A 17,711-nucleotide genomic window follows, 5' to 3' on the forward strand; every position below is an offset into this window, starting at 1 on the left:
TGTGGTCCTACAGACCCACACTCCCCCTGGTGGAAGATTAAGAACAATACTCAGAAGGACTGGAACTGAGATTTAATAATGCAAGAATGAAAGGACCTCTAACAGTGACTACAGTGGTGAAGGAATCCTAAGAACTGGGGCAAAATGCAGCCCAATCCTCTGGCTCCAGCTGACCTGAAAGAAGCTTGGAAGCAGCTTGACTTGGTCACTGACCATAACTTAAGCTGCTTCTTGGCTGAATTCCTGCACTTGTGGTCTGGATGCTTGACAGACTTTGCTCAATGCTCAGAAGCCCACAACTCCAGGAAACCTGACTGGTTTTGCCTCACTCTTCTCCTAGTGAGAGTGAAGCCAGGGGTGCTGGTGGGTTTCCGTATTTTAGTCCAACTCTAACTGCTGGCCTCTTCTACACTGGACAGAGGGTAAAGAGACCAAGAGCCTAGTCCAGTGTTGTCCACTGTTAACCAGTGCCCCAGGAGATGCCCAGCCTCTGAGGAAGACACCCTAGCAGAGCCAGCAGCTCCCTAGAGAAATTTTGCATGAAAAGCAGCTAAGAGTTCCTAAAGGGCCAGCAAGGGGGCCTGAGACCCTGGAGACAAAATGGCCATGGTGGCCAAGTGAGCACTGGTTTATTGACCACACCTCACATTCCAGAAAACATGTGACAACTGAACACAGTTCCCTGACAGCTTTGCTGGAACATGGTGTAGGCAGAGCCTGGGCAGGGGCCAACCTTGGAGGAGTCTTATGTGGGTCTTCCAAGAAAAGTTACAATCTCCTTCCAAAAAAAAGAATTCCACAGTAGGGAGGTTTAAAGTTCTGCAGCAATTATGGTTGAGAGCTGTTGTTCTTAGGGCCAACCTGGACCTCCGCTGGCCTACCAGTGAAGGCCTGAGGGTGGTGTCTTCTCATCTTTATTGCTTTCCAATGAGAAGGGTGGGATCCGGACATCAAAGTGGGAGCCATCAGGTCTCTCAAAACGAAATGTGCCCCTAAAGATTGGAGAAGCTAGTTTAGAGGGAGTAAGGTCTCAACTGAAAGGCCTCTTGAACTGTGTGGCCCCATGTCCTCTGATGGAGCCAGAGCTGGAATTATAATCTAAGCAGAGATCCAAGAACCTCTGACCACACACAAAGAGCACAACCACTTGGATACCTACTACACGAGTTGCCCATGTACTCAAGATTAAGGGCGGACCCTAAGTGCACTAGCAATTCAGCCTCAAGGCTTGGGACCTAAGTCCTTAGGCATGAATTGTAAGGAAGAGACAGCACCACACAGCAATGAATAGCTGCCGTCTGTGCTCATCCCAGGACCCTTGCTGAACTGACCATAAGTTCAGCTTGCTCACACGTTTTTGTTATTTTTGGCAGTAGTTCAGGTTGGCCTAGAACGCCTAACCCTACCTCAGTCTCCCGAGTGCTAGGATTATAGGTGTACAACCACCACAGCCAGCTCCAGCGCTCACCTTTCTAACTGGCAGTTTCTGGGAGTGGAGCAACATATACTCCAGCATACACTCACCACATGTGTCCACTGGAAGCTTGCAGAGAGACATGGCTGCTATACTGAAATGCAGGCTGCTCCTTGGATAACACTGGTTCCTAAAAGAATGCAGGCAAATGGATCAGGCCAAGTCCCAAAAAGATTCTCTGCACCCCGGTGCCACCATATATTGACTACATGCTCCTTTTACACAACCATGATAGCAGACACATCTACAATGACCATCTTTCAGGACTTCCTCCCATATCATGGCCAATGACCTAAGCTTTTATTCTGTCTCTAGGAAAAGGAAATGGGGCACCAAGGGGTAGGTACTAAGCAGACTTTCTTTGAAAACATCTTCCCAACCTTCACTTACACGAACAAGTACCAGACACAACAGCAGGCCCTCTGCCTGCTGATTTTATTCTCTTGGTGACCATGAAGTACTATAGTAACTATTTGTGATCCCTAATTTACCAGTTAGAAACACTGGGTTACATAATTTGCCCAAGCTGGGTGTAAAAGCACACATCTTTGATCCCAGTACTACGAAGGTAAAGGCAGAAGGATGTACAAGCCAGCCTGGTCTACAGAGTACCAGGACAGCCAGGGCTACACAGAGAAACACCGTCTCTAAAAACAAAACAAAATGAAAGTCCAAAATTATAGAATATATAGCTGAAATTTGAAGGCAAGCCCCATTTAGGGTTTTTGTTTTATTCAAAGGATGTGTAGCCCAACCTGGCCTCAGACTTAACAATAGTCATGTCTTAACTTCTAGGGTACTGGATTACAGGTGTGTGCCATACACCCAGCCCAAGCCATGTTTACTTGCCCCTCTACTTTTCCAAGTCTCCGACAATGATGCTGGACGACACTAATATACTTGTGACTTTATCTCTCTAGAGACAGGGTAGTTAGTATAGGCAGGGAACATAAAATCAAGAACCAAGAGATGGCCGGGCGTGGTGGTGCACACCTTTAATTCCAGCACTTAGGAGGCAGAGGCAGGTGGATTTCTGAGTTCTAGGCCAGCCTGATCTACAGAGTGAGTTCCAGAACAGCCAGGGCTACACAGAGAAACCCTGTTTCAAAAAACCAAAAAAAAAAAAAAAAAGAACCAGGAGATGTATGAACGCAAGGAGACATGACATAGTTGGTGCATGATCCAAAGTCAGAGTGCTTTTGTTTGTTATTGGGGAGAGGTGTTTAATAGTGTGTGTGTATGTGTGTGTTCATTCATGCATATACATACAACTTGTCTGATGTATGGAAGTCAGAAGATAATGTCAGGGAGTCAGTGCCTTCTACCATGTGAGTTCCAGGGACCAAATTCAGGTCAACAGGCTTGGCAACGAACAGCACCTTTACCCACGGAGCGATTTTACCAGCCCATAGTTTTGGGGGTTTTTTGTTGTTGTTTTGTTGTTGTTTTAAAAACAACAGGATCTACATGAGATGTAACCAAGGCTGATTTCAAGTATTTTATGTAGCTCAAATATGGCTTTACATTTCTGATCCTTCTGACTCTTATATAAGTTCAAACTTTTAAAAGGCATACCTTCTGGGTATGAAGCAGCTAGAGTACCTAACATGCATAAAGCCCTCAGTTTGACCCCAAATGTTGGAGTAGGGTGGGGAGACATTTTAATAAAGACATGCTACTCAACAGTAAGTACTTGGGCTTTGGAGCTGGAAAGACAGCTAGCAGTTAAGAGTACTTGCTGATTTTGCAGAGGACCAGGTTTCCAGAGGTATGTGTTTCAACACAGAGATTCATGTATCCCAGGCAGTCAAGGATGACCCTAAACTTCCAAAATGCTAAGATTATAGGCACAAAAACCATGCTCAGTTAGTGCAGTGCTGGGGTCAAATTCATGATGCACTCTACCAACTGAGCTGCATCCCCAATTCTTATTCATTAGCTTCATCTGTGAAACAGGTTTCAATCTGCCCCATACAGCTGTTATAAAATTTCAACCACACAGGAACACACACATATACAGGAACACACACTGTCCATACCACAGAGGAAGAAAACATACCCAAAGTTCCCAGGCCTGCTAACAGGACCAGCAACTAGGCCATAGTGACCCAATGATGCTCACCCTGCCCACCACCCCTCGTCCTCGCACTGTTTCCAAGGTCCCTGAGAGACTGAATATCCGCCAGTGCCGCTCCCGGAGCTGTACCACATCACTGTCCAAGTTCTCCAAGCGTATGCAATAGCGCCACTGTGAGGGAGAGAGTTCATGTTTGAGGAAGAATGATCCTTGGGCCAGCCCACCCAGAATTCCAGAGTAAAAACGACAAAGGCTGACATCTACATCTTATCAGTAAGGATGGCTGCATCCACCCTGCCCAAGAGGGAAGCGCTAAGCCTCCGTCCCATCCTCAGACCATTCCTGCCAAGGGAGACACTCACCCAATAGACGTGGGAATTCTGGGCTTCCTGGAGGGAGAAAAGTTTGAGGATGAGACTTAAGTCTGTTCCAATCAACATATTTCAAGTGAAGTATTCCTGGAAGGTGGCAGAGGCTGATTAAGCTGTGAATATCTGGAGCCAATGATGAATGTGATAGAACTATGACCAAGAGCTTCCCCGCATCCTTCCTGCTCTCTTCCCCTCTACAATCCTGTCAAAATCAACAGAGCTGGATGCTAGCAGAAATGCACTACACGGCTCTGTTCTCCACAGAGTCCCTGCCAGCCCTGACCTCCTCACGGTCGCCTGGGCCCCGTCCTCTCAGCCCTCATTGTCGTGCTCTGATGCATGCCGACACCCCGTGTCTGAGTGTTGACAGGCAGGACGTCTACTGTTCATACTTGGATCTGCAGGCCTAGCTTACAGTGAGGCAAGACACAGATCAGTAAACACTCAGCTACTTTGGGTTTTTTGTTTGTTTGTTTTTGTTTGTTTTTAGTTTTTTTGGGTTTAGTTTTTTTGTTCAAGACAGGGTTTCTCTGTCTAGCCTTGGCTGTCCTGGAACTCACTCTGTAGACCAGGCTAGCCTCGAACTCAGAAATCCACCTGCCCCTGCCTCCCAGAGTACTGGGATTACAGGCGTGCGCCACCACCGCCTGGCAACACTCAGCTACTAAATACTAAGTGTGACAATCAATCCACCCTGACTTAGACAAGTATGTATATATTTCTCACAAGAAAGATTCCCTCGATTGGAGGGGAGATGGAGCTGGCCTGAAGGACTACTTCTTGGTCTATGGGTTTCCTGTTCTAAGTCATGGTGCTGGCCATTATCAAGAGCCTACCTTAACCCTACCCTGCACATGCACATGAGCACTTGAAAACAGAAGCACAGAGGAGGGTTTAGGTTTAGATGCACTCCCACCCCCAACCCTTTAGTCCATCGAGGATACTACACTGAATCTGGGGCTATTCTTGCAGGAAGAAGCCCAGGGTAGCACACACCCTCATGCCCATGTAGAAAGGGATGACTGTAACACGGATGTTCTCAGTAGTTTCCCGGTGCACATCAGAGAGCTCTAGCCACGGGTGGTTCTTCTCTTGCCATGCCCGTAGCGTTTCTCGAGCCACAAAAGGAGGTGCTGGAAGAGACAAAGGGTTAGCCCAGATCAGAATCCTAGGTATGCCACTCACTCTCCAGCTGCCCCTCCCAGAAACTCCTTCCTAGTTATTTCTGATACTCTGCTGGAAGAAAGGGTCTTTCCCTTTCCCGAGAGACTACCTTTTGTCTGGTCATAAAGAAGAAATCTTTCAAAGAGCTCATGCTGGATGGGAACCTGATCCGTGGAGGTATAGGGGAGGATGTCTTCATGGCTGACATAGTCCAAGCCTGGCACAGAGAGGCAGAGCTGGTGAGACTCACAGAGCAGAGGAATGAGACTGAGAGGAAATACCTTCTGGCCCTGCCCAAGGTAAGCAACCCTGGCACCACAGTTTTCAGTACCACGATCCCTCCCAGCAAATGACAAGACATCAGATTTCTCTCCCTCAGACACCAGACCCCTGTTCCTCAGGTACCATTTGGATGCCAACTCCTTACCTGGGATAGCATAGAGGGCCCGGCTGTCATCATGGTTAGCCAAGAAGGTCACAGCTTCTGTCTGAGATCTCTGAGACTAAAGCAAAAGGTGATTCAAAGGTTCCTTGACTAACACCCAGTCCTGAGGCCTTAAGGCCCACAGCTGACCCAATCTCTCTGACCCCATTTTGTCCCTAAATGAGTGAAAACCTTACCCATGGGGAGGACCCCAGGTCCAGGCACTTTGCTTACTTACTATATGTGGGCAGTCACGGGCATCAATCAGCACTTGATAATAAGTATGAGTTTTGCCTTTCACCTCCTTAGAGCCATGGCCAGCAGGGTTCTCTGCTCTGTGGGATGAGAAGCAGCCCAAATCACCCCAGAGAAGTACAAGCTGTGCCTGGCTAATTGCCATCTCCTCTCCTAAACGGGCTGGTTCGTGATCTGAAGGAGCTTTGGCTTACGTTGGCCTCTATCAACACACCTCCAGCCAGCCTCTCCCCAGTCAGGACAGACATGGAGCCTCCAGGGCCATGCAGTTACTGCTCTGGCACCTTCTTGAAGAGGGCCAAGACAAAAGAGTCCACTTGTTACCTGAGCCCCAAGGCCACAAGGATCTTACACTTCTTTCACCTCAGGGTTGGCTGTGATTATTTAGGGAACTTCCTTCTTTTAATATACTCCAGTGATGATGTGAGTTTAACAGAAAGATTTCCAACTGGAAATCAAGAAACAAAGAAGCAGGGATGGAAGGAGGGCTTAGTGGTTGAGAACACCAGCTGCTCTCCAGAGGACCTAATCCACAAGAAGTTCACACTGTCTTTAACTCAAGTTCTAAAGAATCTATACCCTCTTCCGACCTCCAGGAGCGCTGCATGAAAGTGGACACGGAGGTGCATGCAGACAGAACACTCATACACATTATATAAAAATAAGATCTTTAGAAAGGGAGAACCAAGAATAGCCTGGTGTGGTCACTCATACCCTCCTCAGCAGTAGGTTGACATAGTCAGAGGCACACAGATCTCATGTGTTTAAGACAACCAAGGCTACATAATAGTATTTAAATAATTCAAAAAGTAAAGGCAGTAAGAATCATAAAGGAGAAGGGGTAGAAAACGGCTGTGTTGAAAGGGCACTGCGGCTCTAACGGAGGACCCTAGCTTGCTTTCGAGCACTCACAAGGCGGCTCACAACCATCTCTAATTAGAGTCTCAGAGGACACAGTGCCCTCTTCTGGATTCCTTGAGCACTGTGCACAGACACATCCAAGCAAAACGTTCCTACACACAAAATAAAAACAAATCTTTTTTTAAAATAAAAGAAGTAAACGAAAGAAAGAAAATAAATCAAGAAAACTGTTCCCTAAGCCGGGCAGTGATGGTGCACACCTTTAATCCCAGCACTTGGGAGGCAGAGGCAGGCAGATTTCTGAGTTCAAGGCCAGGCTGGTCTACAGAGTGAGTTCCAGGACAGCCAGGGCTACACAGAGAAACCCTGTCAGGAAAAAAAACGTTCCCTAAAACATTCTCTGGGGTTTGGATCATAAAAAGGAAGAACAGCAGGGGTCTATAAAAGGAAGGACAGACAGATCCTGCTGAGGCCCAAAGAGATGGACCCCACAGACTTAGAATTAAGCACTTTTGTCTCCATGGGGATGAGTGTCAGAGAAATACTCTGGGATTATTTTATTTTCGTTGGTTGGGTTTTTTTTCCCTATTTGTTTTGTTTTTTGAAACAGGGTCTCTCTACAAAGGCCTGGCTTTTTTGCTGTAGACCAGGCGGTCCTTGAACTCACATAGATCCTCCTGTCTCTGCTTCCCCAGTGCTGGGATTAACAGTGTACAGTACCACACCTGGCTTGGGGTTATTTCTTTCTTTCTTCTTCTTCTTCTTTTTTTTTTTTTTTTGGTTTTTTGAGACAGGGTTTCTCTGTGTAGCCTTGGCTATCCTGGAACTCACTCTGTAGACCAGGCTGGCCTCAAACTCAGATATCCGCTTGTCTCTGCCTCCCAAGTGTTGGGATCAAAGGCGTACGTCACCACTGCCTGGCTGCTTGGGGTTATTTCTAAAGCCCAAATTTGTATCCTAACTGCGTGTGTCTGCCACAAGTCAGGCTACCTAAGGACACCATGAGACAAGACAGGGAAACTTACTTTTCTGGAGCTGCAGAAGCCACATCTCGGTCATATAGTCTGGCCTGCCACGGAAACAGGACGACCCCTCGGTAGCCAAACACACTATGGAGGAATAGCTAGGAGGGAAGAAAGATCTCGGTGAGCCTGCTGTCTAGCAGATCCATCCAGGTGGGCCTGGTAAGGAGCTGCAGCAGTCATCCCAGCTTTGCCCTCAGACTCTACTTAACCCAGACAACTGAAGTATTCTCATGCCTGTTACCAGGCTGACCCCACACACCCTTCAGGTCACCTTTGGCCTCCAGAGAACGTTCCTTGACCTGCCCTCCTTTAGTCCATTGTAAGGCCACTGATTATATTTGTTTTAAGGATTTGTTTTACTTTTAGCTCTGTGGATCTGTAGGATCTTTAGGATCTGTATGTGGGTACAATGCATGTGAGTGCAGAGACCCAAGGAAGTCAGAGGCATTGGATTCCCTGGGTCTGTGTGACTATGGAATCAGTTCTGCCCTCCACCTTTACTTCTAGGCATCCTCAGCAAGTGCCTTTCCCAGGTAAGCCGTATCTCCTTCCTCTTACTGTGTTTTAAGAGTATCACTATACTAGATCTCAAAATTGAAGTGATCCTTCTGTCCCTGCTTCTGGAGTGCTGGGATTCAAGGCTATTATACACGTATCTCCAGAAATCTCATCTTTAACAAGTTTTGTGATTCCAATGCACATGCACTCACACATAAGAATACACACTTTCACAAGCTGTTCTTTGATCTCCATGCCTGGGCATGTGCACATACACACTTGCACACACACCCATTAAAATAAATCAATGTTAAAAAAAATGTTTTTTCCTAATTTGTGATTCTGAGCTGAACATGGTTGCATACACCTGTAGCCTAAGTATTCCATAAGGGAACAAGATTGCAAGTTCAAGGTCAGCATGGGCTAAAGAGTGAGTTCAAGGCTAAACTGAGCGACACAGAAGACCCTTCCTCAAAACAAGCCCAAAATTTATGATCTTGGTCTACCATCAAAATGAAAATGGGTTGAAACTTGGGGCATAGCTCAGCAGACAGCATCTGTCTCTAAGACTGGTGGGTAAGGGGAAGAGGAATGAAAAGCTAGAAATGCCACTGAGGTTCAGTATCCTGACCAATCCAGCTCCATTCAGAAACAGAACAGTCCCTGAAAAATGAGAGCAGACGCAGCGCAATACCTACCTGCCCAGTCTCATATTTCCCATTTTGTTTTGGCACCTCAAACACACCAACTGTCTCCAGCACTTTGCCTTCTGCACGGTTTCTGATCGGGAAGGAAAAGAATAAGCAAGTGAAACCCTAAGAAGACAGCAGTCCTCTGTCAGGAAAAACCAAACAACTGGACAAAGCCCCCTAGCACTGTGCAGGGCCAGGGCAATGGCAGCCAAGGCCCAGGATGCTGCTTTTCCTCCTTCAAGATCCAGCCACAGGCATCTACTTGGTGAAGGTCTCCCAGTCTCCCAGTGTTTTGTGTAACTACTCCAAACTTACTCCTCCTATCTCTACTTAGCAGTTCCAAAGCCGAGCTTGCACATCCTGTTTCAATGCACACTTTCCCTGGCCCTCCGGCTCTCCCACAGCATGTTAACCATCCTTCCAACTCTGCATTTCAGTTACTGGTGTGCATGCCTGAGCCCATGAAGGACTTTGTTCCCTGAGAGAAATGCCTAGTGTGTAAGAGGTGCTCCAAAAGCATTTGTTCTGAGGCAAGCAGTTCTTCCGTCTCCACTCTTACCCACTGCTGCTTGCTGTGTGCTCACTAAGCCTGGCAGTTGCTACTTGGGAAAAATTATTCTGAACCAAACATGGTTCCACACATCGGTAATCCCAGGGCTCTTACAGCTAAGGCAAAAAAAATAACAAGTTCTGGGCAGCCTAGCTACATAGCATGATTCTCCCAATTCTACACATTCACCTGTGCTGAAAACTCTAGCATTTCTAGATTCCCAAAGGTACACTTAGTACTGCAGTGTGTCCACCCTGTGTCTTTTCACATTTACTTGTCTTACATAGGAAATACCTCCCTTAACCACTATCAGGTCATTTCCATCATTTATCCTTTTACATAGGATTAACTTTGCTATCAATCCATCAAAGCACTGTAATGTTATTTTGGAAATGTTAACTTCATAGCCAAATTTTCAATCCTGTCTGGTCCCTACAAGGCTTTGTTTACACCCACCCCCAGCCTTAATCTATTTCCCAAGTCACAAAGGCAAAATCAGTCTCCCCAAGGTCACATGGAAACAGGACCCACAAAGTAGGCACTTAAATCCACTTGTTTCCCACATATAATAGCATATTTCTGAGAACCACTGATCCAAAAGGGCCTGGCAAATCCCTCTAGTTGTATTAAATAGCTGCTCACTACAGGTGTTGGGGACCCCAGCCAGGGAGGCAGGACTCGCATAAGAAGCGTTACTTGTTTTCCCTCGGAGCTGCCCTGCACTGCCAGGGCCCTGGGCAGTACTCCCTTCTTTGCTCTTGGCACAAGTCCCAAGCAGCGCATGTCGGCTCCCTGATCGGGACCCTTTCTCAGGTGGCACTCCGGTTGCCCGAAGAGTCAGGCCTCCTGGCTTCCTTAGTGGCTGGGTAGAAAACGCTCCCTAGATTCTGGGCCCGGCTCCCTGGTCCCCTCTCTCCGTCCCTCACCGGGACGACAGATGCCTTCGTGTCGTCGCTGTGGCCACCGGCGGAAGGGCCCCTGCTCCACCGACCGCACAGAGTGGCCTCGACCCTCGGGTCGTGGCCAGCGACCGAGACCACCAGCGGCTGCCCACTGCTAGGGCCCGTCGGGCCACACAGCCAGCCATGTCCCGCCCGAGCGCCCGCTCGGCTGCTGACACAGGGCCCGACCCGCGGCGGGGCGCCGTCCCGCCCCCGCCCCACACTGCCCCGCGCCTAAGCCCCTCCTCTCGCCCTCGGGCCCGCCCCCCGCGGCCGCGTGGGCTCCTCCAGCTACATCCGGCGCCGGTGGGCGGAAGTCCGAGTTTGGGATCACCTGATCAGATAGTGAGGTAGAAATGGCGTCCTCCTTGCTTGCAGGCGAAAGGCTCGTTCGCGCTTTGGGTCCTGGCGGAGAACTGGAACGAGAGCAGCTCCCCCGGAAGCTGCGTGCCCAGCTCGAGGCTGCTCTGGGAAAGAAACACGCGGGCAGTGCTAACATCACGGACCCCCGGCGCCTGGTTTCCTTCCGTCTGATCCGAGATCTGCATCAGCACCTGAGAGAAAGAAGTGAGAGGTCCCCAATCAAGAGTCTCCGCCTTATTTTCAGATCTAATCCCTTCTGAGTCGTTTTTTTCCCCCTATCACTCTCGAGTGCTTACCGAGTTCTCATTTCTCATTTATCTAGTCCAAAACCGTCTCAAACCCTAGGTTTACCACTTTCATCTTAACTCACGTAAAAATCTTCGTGTGTGACATAACGTATTTGCAGATTTTGTTGAGTCCTCTTTTAGATCCACCTAGGTCCATGTGGCTTTTCAAGAACTCGAGATTCTAGCCCATTACTATCTGCCATATTGATTTTCTCCATTTTGGGGCCATAAATCAGTAGTGAATTTTTCTTGTTTGGGAAAAGTGATTTTTCCTTACATCTCAAATGCAAGGGTAGAAAATATAAGCCCCAATTTAGGGGTGAGGGTAGGGAAACGGTAACCAAAAGAACTATTGAAAGATCTGAACTGAGAGTCGCATCTATCTAGACATTTTAAAGAAGTCATTTCTCCTCTTCAGACCTGTATACTTATCTGTTAAGGTAGGGAAATTGGCACGTAACATGTTTTGCCAGAATTAACATATCCTGGCCAGAAGTACAAAGGTTAGATGATTAACTATTCAGATGTAAGAGAACCTTAGAAAAAGATTCTCTGAGACAGTGTCCTTTTGAGTGTTTAGCATCATAACCCAATCCTGTCTAGGACAAATATGTTATTTTCACAGAAATAACCTACTATTGGTAGGGTAATTAAAAACTGACAGTTAAAGTCACCTGTATGACACTAAAAAATACTTAGGTGGAATTGTTATAGATTTTTCTTAGTTGGAAATTATCTTGAGTAAAATGAAAAATAAATGAATAAACACAAGGAGAGAAAGGAAATAATCACGAGGCTGGGCATGGCACACACCTGAAACCCTAGCATTTGAGGGGCTGAGGCAATGAGATTGTGAGCTTTGGTATAGATGAGGTACATGAGGATTCAAGAGACAACAAGTTGTATCTTTTTGAGCATAAGGTTAGACTGGTTAAATAATGAATTCTGAGCCAGCCTAGTCTACATGATAAACCTGGTCTCAACATATATGTGGCCAGACATTGGTGGCACATACCTTTAATCCCAGCACTTGGCAGGCAGAGGCAGGTGGATTTCTGTGTTTGAGGCCAGCCTGGTCTACAGAGTGAGTTCTAGGACAGCCAGGGCCACACAGAGAGAAACCCTGTCTCGAAAAGCCAGAAAAAAAAAAGTTAGCAGGGGTGGCCATGTTTTATTTGGGTAGAAATTAGGGCTACCCCCTTTTATCATCTTAACTTTCCAGCCTCAGCTACATGGGTAATTATGTGGCATGTTTTTCTTTCCAGATTCCAGGCTATACCTTCATGAACTCCTAGAAGGCAGTGAAGTCTACTACCCGGAGATTGTGAAGCCTCCACGGGTGTGTAAAGGAATAGAGCTGTAAGAGTTGGGTGCAGGTTTTATTCATGAACTTTTAGGTTTAAAAACTTATACTTTAATTATTTGGACTAGCTGAGATGTGGCTCAGTGGAAGAGTACTTGACAAGGCCCTAGCACTGGTAAATACATAAAATTTGGGGGCCAGTGAGATACCTCAATGAGTGGGGACACAAGCATGGGTTCAATGTTCAGGACCCCCACATAGTGGAGGAAAAGGCTAACTTCCAAAGGTTGTCTCTCACCTCCACATATGTACTGCTGCTTGGGTTTATGTGCATGTACAAAGCATTTTAAAAAAAACAAAAACTGTTGGGAATCTAAGATCAGGGAAAGAACCCTTCACTGACAACTTTGGAAAACTGAGCTCCAGTAAACCATTTTCCAAAGCAGTGGAAGCATAATAGGTATGCAGGTGTTCCAGCACCTTTAGGAGTACAGTGTGCTTTGGAACCAATATATATATATCCTGTTGGAATGAATATATATATATATATATGTATGTATGTATATGTATGTGTGTATATATATATATATCCTGTAGCAAGAAATAGGTAAAAGATTATCATTCTTCTTATGTGGCTGTTTTTGTTTAGAATCCAGAGCTAGTTGCCCGGCTAGAGAAGATTAAGATACAGCTAGCCAATGAGGAGTACAAGCGGATCACTCGCAATGTCACTTGTCAGGTAAGGGTCTACTGCTCTGTATATGTTCTAGAATACAGAGTTTTAAAACCCGGCAACACACACCTTTAACCCCAGGACTCCTGATGCAAGGGCAAATGAATCTCTTGAGTTTGGGACCAACCAGAACCTGTCTCAAATAAGAAAAGAAAAATATGGGAATTCGAACCTGGTCTCTACACTGTTCTAGAACTGTAAGACCTGTGCTCTGTGTGAACCAAAAAGAGTCTTCAGTGTATTCATGGAGACTCTGGGCTTAGATGATGACTGATTTTTTTTTTTTTTAAAGGTTGGTTGGTTGGTTGGTTTATTATGTATGCAGTGTTCTGTCTGCATGTATGCCTGCAGGCCAGAAGAGGGCACCAGATCTTATTATAGATGGTTATGAGTCACCATGTGGTTGTTGGGAACTGAACTCAGGACCTCTGGAAGAGCATCCAGTGCTCTTAACCTCTGAGCCATCTCTCCAGACCTGGTAACTAATTAATTCTTTTTGTTGTTGTTGTTGTTTTTGTTTTGCATGAGTTCCAGGACAGCCAGGGTTATACAGAGAAACCCTGTATAGACCAGGCTGGCCTCGAACTCAGAAATTCACCTGCCTCTGCCTTCCAGGGTGCTGGGATTACAGGTGTGCACCACCACCGCCCGGCCTGGTAACTAATTCTTAAATGTCCTAGAAATGGATATGAGCCGTGGAGCTTTTTTCTTTATTCAAGGAAGGGTTTTTGTGGCCCAGGCAGCCTCCCAAATTCTAGGATTGCAGGTGTGCCTATAGCATCTTTTTCCTGACAGGACTTCTTTGGCATGTTTCTGCTGTAACATAGAAAAGTAGGTGGGTCCCAGGAGCCTGGATCCTCCTCTTTATGATCTAAAAGGGATCATACAAGTCCCAGGCTAAGGAACCCTGGAAGGGCAGAGTTAATTTGTTAAAAAATAGAAAGGGCCGAGGCTGGACTGGTAAAAGAGATTTCTAAACTGCTCATTCTGAAATCATCTGTTTTGTTGTTTTGTTTTGTGTTTTGTTTTTGTTGTTGTTGTTCTTATTTATTTACTTACTTTTCCCCCAGGATGCACAGTGTGGAGGAACTCTCAGTGATCTGGGAAAGCAAGGTAGGTACTGAGAGCCCAGGCTACTCAAGCCTCTTCCTGGCTTTGGTCGTGGCTGCCCTTCCTACGGCACTATTATGGGATATCAAGACTAAGCTATTCAGACTTGGTCTCTGAAGAGAACACAGTAGATAGGGGAGGTGACTGTGAGGTAATTAGTCCTCCCTGAGAATGCTGACCTAAATGTTTCTTCTCTGAACTGTTTCCAAAGTGAGGTCAGTGAAGGCTCTGGTCATCACCATCTTCAACTTCATTATCACAGTGGCAGCTGCCTTTGTCTGCACTTACCTAGGAAGCCAGTATATCTTCACAGAAATGGCCTCGGTGAGTAGGCACTAGGCAAGACAAGTGCCCCCTAGTTGGAGCTAATGGGAAAGGGAGGATGTATGTGAAACCACACAGGTTAATCAGTTGGATATATTTATTCAATCAACAAGGGACACATTTAGCTTTCCAGGGGTGGGTAGCAATTCCAAGAGCTACCTTTCCACAACTTTTTTTTTTTTTTCCGTTTTTCGAGACATGGTTTCTCTGTGTAGTCCTGGCTATCCTGGAACTCACTCTGTAGACCAGGCTGGCCTCGAACTCAGAAATCTGCCTGCCTCTACATCCCAGAGTGCTGGGATTAAAGGCAATATTACCTGTACAACTTAAGGCAATAGTTCTCAACCTTCCTAATATTGTGACCCTTTAATAGAGTTCCTCATGTTGTGGTGACCCCCAACCATAAAATTATTTTTGTTGCTACTTAATAGCTGTAATTTTGCTATTACGAATCACAGTGTAAATCTCTATATGCAGGAGATCTGATTTGCAACTGCTGTGAAAGGGTCATTTGACTCTCAAAGGAGTCATGACCCAGAGGTGAGAACTGATGACTTTGGGACTGGTGACTTAAGGAATCTCAGTCCTCATTAGAGGTGCTCACAGTTTGCAAATTTGGGTGCTGACCCACATCCCTTCTCCCTAATTCTTCCCACCTGCAGAGAGTGCTGGCTGCATTGATCGTTGCCTCGGTGGTAGGTCTGGCAGAGCTGTACGTCATGGTAAGGGCAATGGAAGGAGAACTGGGCGAGCTGTAACTGGTGCTTCACCATCAGAGTCTGAAAGAAGTTTGGGGAGCCCCAGGCTGTCCATCGCCCATCACTGACTCCCAGTTAACCCATGATGCCCTTTGTATTCAGCTCCAGTTAGTCAGAGGACCAGGCCAGGTTCTCTGGGGAGCCCTGTCTGCTGTGAATTTCCTTGGGGAGGAATAGAGGAGATACAGACAGTGTTTCTTTAAAACTAAAAGAACTGATCTCAGTAACTTCTGAGTCCAGTGCCCATCTGCCTTTGCTGGTCCATTCTGCAGTCTACTGAGTCTGGTTTTTCTTGTTAGAAGTAAGTAGAATCCAGGCCTGTCCCCCAAATGGACTATACTACCTTGAACTGGCCCAGTAGTCAGAAGACAGGCATCAGTAGAAGAAAATCCAGTTGGTACAGAATGGTGGATGATAGAAACCAGGCAGCTAACTCTTTGTAGAAAAGGAAATTATATCAGGCCATTTACCAGAGGTCAAACATGTCCCGAGAGAAATCAGATGATCAGCTATGGCCCTCATGTTAAATGGAGCCAAAGATGTCTACATTGTCCCATTGTCTTTGTGAGGTTACACTTTTCAGAACTTAGATAAGTTAGAGAATCTGTTTAAGGCACTTGAAAGATGTTATTTATTCAATAAATATTTATCGTGTTCAGTGTATTTATTTTGGGTCCTATAAGAACACAAGCATAATTCTGTGAATTGCTCAATATCTGCCCTTTGTGATGGGTTTTGCTGTATAGCTCTGGCTGACTTCTGTCTCTGCTCCTGGGTCCTAGGATTCAGGAATATGCCGTCATGGCAGGTCTGTTTGTCCTGCTAGCTTGCCTACTGCCTACTGCCTGCCTGCCTCCCTCCCTCCCTGTGTATGTCTGACTATATGTATGTGTACCATATGCATACAGGAACCTGAGGAGATGAGAAGAGAAACTAGAACTTAGCTATTGTGTGGGTGCTAGGAATTGCCCCTCCATCTCTGCAAGAGTTGTAACTGCTCTTAACCACTGAGCCATCACTTCGTCCCCTCAAGCTCTGTTCCTATTGTAGACTTTGTTTCTTAGAAGTGCCCTTATACTCTTTTCTCTCTCCATTTTATAAAATATATTTTACGTCCCGATGTGAATATAAGTACAGGAACACGTGCCAGAGTTTTCACATGGAGATCAGAGGGCATCCTTCAGGAGTCCATTGTTGGAGCAGGTCTCTGGGTTCTGCTGTTGCACTGTATGCTCCAGGGTTCCTTTCCCATTTCTGCTTTGTAGAGGTGCTGACATTGTAGATATGCGCCACCACAGCTAGCTCTGTGTGGATTCTGCTCATCGGGCTGTATGGCCAATGCTTTACCTACTGAGCCCTCTCTCTGTACCGACTGTTTGCCAAGCTTCTCATTAACTAGATCAGTAGACAGTTTGTCAATTGTGTTTTATCAGTTCCTGTTACTCCGGAGACATGTCACATATAGGAAAGTGTAAGTAGCATTTTACAATATTTGTTTGTTTGTTTGTTTGTTTTTGTTTTTTTGGATTTGGTTTTTTTCGAGACAGGGTTTCTCTGTATTGCCCTGGCTGTCCTGAAACTCACTCTGTAGACCAGGCTGGCCTCGAACTCAGAAATCCGCTTGCCTCTGCCTCCCAGAGTGCTGGGATTACAGGCGTGCGCCACCACCGCCCGGCTACAATATTTCTGATAACTAGTACTATTAAAGGTTGGGTCAGAAAGTCTCACTTTAAACATTGTCGGGAGCGGGGTGGGGTGAGGTGGGAGTTGTGGCTCAATGCCCCATGTTCCCTGTATACCAGATTACTTATATATCCTTAAGTATCTGAATTTAAGTTGAAAGCCTTCCAAATGCTAGAGGTTTTGACTCCATCAGAATCTCTTCCAACAGACCTTGAGCAGCCTAGGGTATCGCAGTAAACTTGGGGTCTTTGTTGGGAGGGATTGTCCACTAGATCCCAGGCCCTCCACGCAAGCTAACAAGCTTCTGTGGTATCAAGTTCTTACCAACAGCAGTTTTATGGGCCAGGCCAGGCACTGTGCTAACATCTGGAGAAAGCAAGGGACCTAACTCATGCCTTGTGTGTGTGATTAAACAAAAGCCACACTGCAGGGACCTTTCCATGTACACTGGCAGAGAGAATTAGCTGACCAGTTCACAGCACAGGAACGGGAATTCTCTCAGCCATTTCTCACTCTGCCCTTCTTTATTCAAAGTACTCTACACCCGGGAGGCACATGGCAGGTGGTCAGAGTACAGGAAGTCTGGGCCTTACTAGTTACTCATGAGTTTCTTTATAAAGCAGCAGGAACTAGCATTTAATGGGTTTTAACTGTGTCACCACATAAAGCTCTTACATTTTTTCCCCAAACAGGGAATAAGTCTTCCCATCTTACTTTACAAACAAAATTTCAGGATCCTAGTTACATAGCAGAGCTAGGGTTTGCCTGCAGCAAGGCTGGGCACAGAACCCATGCTTCTCTCTCCAAAGTAAAGCAGC

The 17,711-nt window shown here is 46.3% G+C and overlaps 2 protein-coding genes across 3 annotated transcripts; one reads left to right on the forward strand and one right to left on the reverse strand.

Annotated features, from left to right (window-relative positions):
* Positions 1 to 57: 57 nt before the first annotated feature.
* Poldip2 (DNA polymerase delta interacting protein 2) lies at positions 58 to 10,554 on the reverse strand. The gene is made up of 11 exons (XM_052194642.1): positions 10,318 to 10,554; positions 8,848 to 8,929; positions 7,652 to 7,749; positions 5,749 to 5,845; positions 5,514 to 5,589; positions 5,196 to 5,303; positions 4,919 to 5,055; positions 3,914 to 3,940; positions 3,597 to 3,722; positions 1,525 to 1,604; positions 58 to 992 (listed from the first exon to the last, which is right to left on the reverse strand). Exons 1-11 carry the CDS (start codon positions 10,476 to 10,478, stop codon positions 878 to 880), a joined length of 1,107 nt encoding a protein of 368 aa, XP_052050602.1. The 5' UTR covers positions 10,479 to 10,554; the 3' UTR covers positions 58 to 877.
* A 74-nt stretch (positions 10,555 to 10,628) lies between these two features.
* On the forward strand, positions 10,629 to 15,873 carry Tmem199 (transmembrane protein 199). Of its 2 annotated transcripts, XM_052196934.1 has the most exons (6): positions 10,634 to 10,899; positions 12,248 to 12,321; positions 12,935 to 13,024; positions 14,089 to 14,131; positions 14,340 to 14,452; positions 15,115 to 15,873. In XM_052196934.1, exons 1-6 carry the CDS (start codon positions 10,689 to 10,691, stop codon positions 15,208 to 15,210), a joined length of 627 nt encoding a protein of 208 aa, XP_052052894.1. In that variant the 5' UTR covers positions 10,634 to 10,688; the 3' UTR covers positions 15,211 to 15,873. The 2 variants fall into 2 exon arrangements, with proteins under 2 accessions (XP_052052895.1, XP_052052894.1); XM_052196935.1 differs by lacking the exon at positions 14,340 to 14,452 and having other exon boundaries at positions 10,629 to 10,899.
* The last annotated feature ends 1,838 nt before the right edge of the window (positions 15,874 to 17,711 follow it).

Source organism: Apodemus sylvaticus, chromosome 10 (genome assembly GCF_947179515.1).
Source record: "Apodemus sylvaticus chromosome 10, mApoSyl1.1, whole genome shotgun sequence".
Lineage (NCBI taxonomy): Eukaryota > Metazoa > Chordata > Mammalia > Rodentia > Muridae > Apodemus > Apodemus sylvaticus.

Coding starts and splice junctions, on each gene's coding strand:
- Poldip2 (XM_052194642.1), bottom strand. CDS start 10,478: ATGGCTGGCTGTGTGGCCCGACGGGCCCTAGCAGTGGGCAGCCGCTGG. Junction 7,750..8,847: donor GGAAATATGAGACTGGGCAG/GTAGGTATTGCG, acceptor CTTCCCTCCTAG/CTATTCCTCCATAGTGTGTT. Junction 3,723..3,913: donor AGAATTCCCACGTCTATTGG/GTGAGTGTCTCC, acceptor TCTCCCTCACAG/TGGCGCTATTGCATACGCTT.
- Tmem199 (XM_052196934.1), top strand. CDS start 10,689: ATGGCGTCCTCCTTGCTTGCAGGCGAAAGGCTCGTTCGCGCTTTGGGT. Junction 10,900..12,247: donor TCAGCACCTGAGAGAAAGAA/GTGAGAGGTCCC, acceptor TTTTCTTTCCAG/ATTCCAGGCTATACCTTCAT. Junction 13,025..14,088: donor CTCGCAATGTCACTTGTCAG/GTAAGGGTCTAC, acceptor CTTTTCCCCCAG/GATGCACAGTGTGGAGGAAC.